This window comes from Aphidius gifuensis, linkage group LG2 (assembly GCF_014905175.1).
Source record: "Aphidius gifuensis isolate YNYX2018 linkage group LG2, ASM1490517v1, whole genome shotgun sequence".
Taxonomy (NCBI): domain Eukaryota; kingdom Metazoa; phylum Arthropoda; class Insecta; order Hymenoptera; family Braconidae; genus Aphidius; species Aphidius gifuensis.
Window position 1 is genome coordinate 12,285,556 of NC_057789.1, and position 6,528 is coordinate 12,292,083.

Here is a 6,528-nt window from a genome sequence, read left to right on the forward strand (position 1 = left end):
TAAAGTTAGATTATTCTTCCACGTGTTCTCAGTTTTGTTATTCTAAAACGTTAATTATTTATATTTAATAATAATTGATGAGTCTGAAATATTTTTGAAATATTTATTATAAAAATTTTATGATTGATTTTATTTATTTATTTATTTCTTTCCAAATTTAAAACCACGTGGAATACTTCTTGATTTTTCTTTAGATAGATTATTCTTCCACGTGTTCTCAGTTTTGTTATTCTAAAACGTTAATTATTTATATTTAATAATAATTGATTAGTCTGAAATATTTTTGAAATATTCATTATAAAAATTTTATAATTGATTTTATTTATTTATTTATTATTTTTCAAATTATAAAACTACGTGGAATACTTTTTGATTTTTCTTTAGTTAGATTATTCTTCCAAGTGTTCTCAGTTTTATAATTCTGAAACGTTAATTATTTATATTTAATAATAATTGATTAGTCTAAAATATTTTTGAAATATTTATTATAAAAATTTTATTAGTAGTTTTATTTATTTATTTATTTACTATTCTTCAAATTATAAAACCATGTGGAATCCTTTGCGATTTTTTCATAATTAGTTTATTTTTCCATGTGTCTCAGTTTTTTAATTTTGAAGCGTTGATTATCTAAATCTTTCGAGAAACATTTATTCATATGTTTATGAATGATTTCAATTTTTTATTTAACCGGCTTAGAAAATATAATAATAAAATAAAATTAAATAACACTAATAATTGATTATTATTTCATTGGAACATATGTATCATGTAATAAATAAACAATTTATAATTTTTAAAGAAGTGCCTATCTCAACATTACCATGAAAATATTCTAAAATTTACAATAAATATCAAATATCTACCTTCTTCTCATAGAAAATTAAAATATTGTTCATGAAAAAATTTTTAAAGTTCATATTTGATGATGATATTTTTTTTCTCTCTTTTCTAAATAATTATCTAAATTTTTTGTTTTAAGGTTCGAATGAATTGGAATGATTATCAAACGCATGTGTTTATTCGAGCACAGTACAATTCTATCTATCAACAGTTATTAGTATCTCATGATCGAACAGCTGTTGAATGGGTGCATAGGGATTTGGTGGGTATGATTGGAGAGTTAGAGTCACGTCTCAGCACGCTGCATTGTACTCAGTTAACAATATTTAATGCAACAATCATCCATTTGACAACAATTTTATCAAAACTGCGTACATTACATCATAGTTTTCGTTCATATGATGCAGTTTCAGGTGGTTCCATCCAACCAGACCAATCTATCAATATCAATAATAGTGCTAGTGGTAGTAATAGTAATATTAATGGTAATAACAGTGCTTCTCAAGCTAGTATAGAATGGGTTGATGTAGAAAGTGCTTTTAGAAATAGGATGAATGTCAGTATAATCGTCAACTTATCACATAAAAATCTGGACTCTTTTTTCGATGAGGTAAAACGTATGTTATTTATAAAAATAAATGAATCAATGAGTCAACATGGTTCATTAAAAGTCCAATTGATATTAGCATGTAATTTCATTCGACTGAAAGAATTAAATGATGATGAATCTGATGTTAAATATTTCAATGATCGAATTATTGAAATATTAAAATCAACGGATATTAGTGATGTGATAGATAATAGTTTTTCTAGACTTCAAACACAAATTGAAGAAAGTGAATTGCAAGGTTCAGGTTGGTCTTTCAATGAAATTTTGAATCTTGAAATTCACATTAATAAATATATTCCATTAAAAGGAGGTAATTCTTCATATGTACCAGTTCCAAAATGGATTCAAAATACTCGTTCGGTTGTAAATGTTCAAAATAATGATAATAAGTGTTTTATTTGGTCGGTCCTTGCAGCAATTCATAAACTTTCTATTAATTCTTGTAGGGTAAATAGTTATTTACAATATGAACGTTTACTTAATCTTGATGGAATCACTTTTCCAATGAGTTGGAAATCAATTGCATTGTTTGAAAAAATGAATAATTTAAAGATAAATGTCTATGGTATTGAAGATGATAATGAAGAAGATTATGATAATAATGATATGGGTGAGCTGATAAATTTTGATGTTGGAAAAAACCATCGAATTGATCATTTGAAAACAGGAAAAGAAAAAACATGAACGAAGCTGATGTTAGGAATATTAATAGTAGTCTTACTAAAAAACGAAAAAAATATAATAACTCACAGAGAATAGTTCCATATTATTTCAGCAAAAATAATGTTGATGGTGAAACAATTCATTTATTACTTATTGAAAATGAAAACAATGCGAATGAACTTAATATTAAACAAAAAAACGGAGAAGATGTTGAATTTATTCATAACCTTTCAAGTTTTCATTTCACTTGGATTCGTAATTTGTCACGTTTAGTTAACAGTCAAATTTCATTACATAATGGCAGTACAGGAATATGTGACAGATGTTTATGTTACTTTCAATCAATAAATTTGTTGAATAATCATCAAGTAGAATGCATGAAAAAAAATGATACAGCTATGCGGTTACCATCTACCAAAAACAAATTCTTAAAATTCAAAAATTATAAATATCAAATAACAGTTCCGTTTGTTATATATGCTGATACAGAATGTATTTTAAAACCAATTGTGAAGGATAATAATAATTTGAAGAAGACTCTAGAATATCAGAACCATGTCCCTTGTAGTTTAGGATATTATCAGAAATGTTCTTATGATGATTCATTGTCAGAATTTAAATTTAATAGATCGATAAATTGTGTTGAGTGGTTTGTTGATGAATTGTTTGATATAGCTATTAAAGTTGATAATATTTTATCAAATATCAAACCCATGAACTTGACAATTAATGAAGAGCGTTCTTTTCATCAAGCTAAAAAATGCCATATTTGTGATAATATCTTCACAGAAAAAAATATTAAAGTTCGTGATCACGATCATATCACTGGCGTTTATAGGGGGGCAGCTCATCAAGCCTGTAATATTAATTATCAAGATTCATGTATAATTCCAATTGTTTTTCATAATTTATCCGGATATGATGCACATTTCATAATTAAACAATTAACTAAGAGATTTCCTGGTAAAATAGAATTACTTCCATTGAACAAAGAAAATTATATTTCTTTCACAAAATATGTGGATAATACAAGGATTCAGTTAAGATTTATAGATTCATTTAGATTTATGGCTAGTTCAATCGATACACTAGCAAAAAATTTAGAAAATGATAAAAAAACAATATCTAAAAGTTTTTGTAGAGATAATGAAGAATTTAAATTGTTAACTAAAAAAGGTGTTTTTCCATATGATTATTTAGATGATTGGAGTAAATTTGATGATGTTAACCTTCCATCAAAATTGAATTTTTATTCAAAATTAAATGATGAAAATATAACTGATGAATTATATAATCATGCTACTAACGTTTGGAAGAAATTAAAGATTCAATCATTAGGTGAATATTCAGATTTATATTTACGATTAGATATTACATTACTTGCTGATATTTTTGAAAACTTTCGTGAAAACTGTCGACAAGCTTATGGATTAGATGCTCTTCATTATTATACAGCTCCAGGTTTGAGTTTTGATGCAATGTTGAAAATGACAAAAATAGAACTTGAATTACTAACTGATCCAGACATGGTTCTATTTATTGAAAAAGGTATTCGTGGAGGTTTATCACAATGTTCGAATAGATATGCTAAGGCGAATAATAGATTTATGGAAAAAGAATATAATCCTTCAGAAGTAGAATCATATTTGATGTATTTTAATGTAAACAATTTATATGGTGGAGCTATGTCGAAATCATTATCAACACATAATTTTGAATGGTGTACGGACTTTGATCGAGCACAAATCAAATCAATTTCGAATGATTCAAAAATTGGATATATATTTGAAGTTGATTTAGAATATCCAACAAATCTTCATGATTTACATAAAGATTTACCTTTAGCGCCGGTTCATGAGAAACCACCTTTACCTGAGAGTAAGTGTGTAAAGCTATTAGCTACTCTAAATTCAAAAGAAAAATATGTAGTTCATTATCAAAGTCTCAAACAATATCTATCTCTGGGTCTTAAGTTAACCAAAATTCATCGTGTTTTAAAGTTTAATCAAAGTTCATGGTTAAAACCATACATAGATTTAAATACACAATTACGACAACAAGCTAAAAATGAATTTGAAAAATCATTTTTCAAATTAATGAACAATGCTATTTATGGAAAGACAATGGAAAGCGTAAGAAACCATCGAGAAATTAAATTGGTTTCAAAATATGATGGTCGATATGGTGCTCGAAGTTTAATAGCAAAACCTAATTTTGCATCATCAAAAATAATAGATGATTTAGTAATCATAGAAATGAAACGAAGTAGCATACTATTCAACAAGACAAGATATTGATAGATTTAATACATCAGATTATGATATTAATAATCATTATGGTATTCCGTTAACAAACAAAAAAGTAGTTGGATTAATGAAAGATGAAAACAATGGTAAAATAATGACTGAATTTATAGGCTTAAGAAGTAAATTATATAGTTATAGAGTTGAAAATGATTTAAATACAAATACACATAAAGTACATTCTAGAGCAAAAGGTGTTAAAAAATCTGCGATGAAAAAAATAATATTTGAAGATTATAAAAATTGTCTTATACATGAAATAGAAATATTCAAAAAGCAAAATATGATACGTTCTCGTAATCATAATGTAAAAAAAATTACAATTACAATGACGAAAAAAGCGTTAAGCTGGCAGGATGATAAACGTAATTTGCAGAGAGGTAGTACCGACACACTACCATGGGGATATATTGCAACAGTAGACTAAGCTTATGATTTATGAATGATGTATTATATTGATAAAGGTTATAATAAATGATATAATTTTATTTTTCTGTTTAAATTATTTATTAATCCATTGATTATGTGAATTATCAAAACCTAACCATTTAACAAAAATTTTATTACCACGAGTTTTTATTACTTTTTCAATCAAAAATATATCTGGATATACATTCATTAATTCTTCTTTATAGAAACAATATTGGATTGTTTTGATAATCTCTCAATTTGTATGTTATAGGTTTTGTTTTATTGATTTTCATAATAGTAAAAATCTCATTTGTCCAATTCGGAATATATCCTTTCTCGAATATATGTTTATATTTACTGATTCGAACGTTATCATTAAGTTTGAAATTTCTAGAATTTTTTGATAATGATGATGATGATGATGATGATGAATAAATACATTTTTTTTAAATTCTCAGCATTTTCTATATTTACATCTTTAGGTTTCATTTTTATTGTTCCATTTTTTGTATTATTATATTCTGAAATTAAATCAGGTAATAGTTTTATCCATTTATAGTTTCCATTGAAACTGAATCTCAACCACATTTTTCTTTTAAGCGTACGATTGAATCTTTCACAAATCGAAGCCTTCAAATGTGTGAACGTCGAATACATATGAATTTTATATTTTTTCATCAATGATTTGAAAGTAGAATTATAGAATTCTACTCCATTGTCAACTTGCAATTTTTTTAGGAAATCGACCTTTTTTTAAAATTGATTCCATAGCATCGGAGACATCTTTTTCTGTTTTATTTTTGATTGGAGCAGCCCATGCAAATTTTGAAAATATATCTATAACTGTCAACAGATATTTATTTCCTTGATTTTCTTTAGAATATGGTATCATTTCAACTAAATCTGCTTGCCATGTTTCATCAATATCTCTAATATCAACATGACGACGTTGAAAATTTCTTCTAGCTGGAGCATGTAATTCCTTTACAATATCCCATTTATATCCTTCCATTCTTTACTCTAGAAAAGTCTTTAGATAACTAATGAATGACTTGAGCCTCTCGTAGTTCTTCAATAATTGATAAAATTTCATTATCATGACTTTGGTTACCAGCTGATCTTGATGCTACTAATAATTGTAATCTTTCAACCAGTTCATTTACATCATCCCAATGTACATAATCAAATTTTACATTTTGCTTTGATGTTCGCATATACTTTGGTAAGAGACCTCTTCCTGATCTTAAAGAATCACCGAATAATTTTATCCATCTTATGTACTTCGTTGAATTGAGATTTCTAATGGCACTCCTTGATTCATACAATTTTCGATGTGCATTTGTCGATAAAACTATTTTTTTATAGTTTTCAATATCAGGACTATAAATTTTCGTTTCATCAGGTTGTTTTTTCAATAACAATTTTAAAAGACCTAATGTAATTGGATATTCACAATCTTTTATAATTAAATTGTTTTCTTTCACAAATATTCTTCCACTTCCAATTGAGTAACCTCATTTTAGTTTTCTAACTCCATAACTTCAATCCCAATCAGTTGTATTTATCAATTTGAAATATTCATTAATGATAGGATTATTCCTTATATAAAAAGGACAGTTGTCATCGATCTTCCTAAGATTTGATTGGTTATTTGGTTTTCTTTGTCATTCTCATGTCATTTGTCATTCTGTCTTTGTC

The 6,528-nt window shown here is 26.2% G+C and overlaps 1 protein-coding gene across 1 annotated transcript in view; it reads left to right on the top strand.

Annotated features, from left to right (window-relative positions):
* The window catches only part of LOC122850384, a 6,613-nt gene extending 1,767 nt beyond the window's left edge, over positions 1-4,846 (top strand). The window contains exons 2-5 of the mRNA XM_044149542.1: positions 1,257-1,532; positions 1,641-2,063; positions 2,579-4,381; positions 4,431-4,846. Coding sequence (XP_044005477.1) covers positions 1,257-1,532; positions 1,641-2,063; positions 2,579-4,381; positions 4,431-4,846 — 2,918 coding nt within the window. The remainder of the gene's footprint in view (positions 1-1,256; positions 1,533-1,640; positions 2,064-2,578; positions 4,382-4,430) is intronic.
* The last annotated feature ends 1,682 nt before the right edge of the window (positions 4,847-6,528 follow it).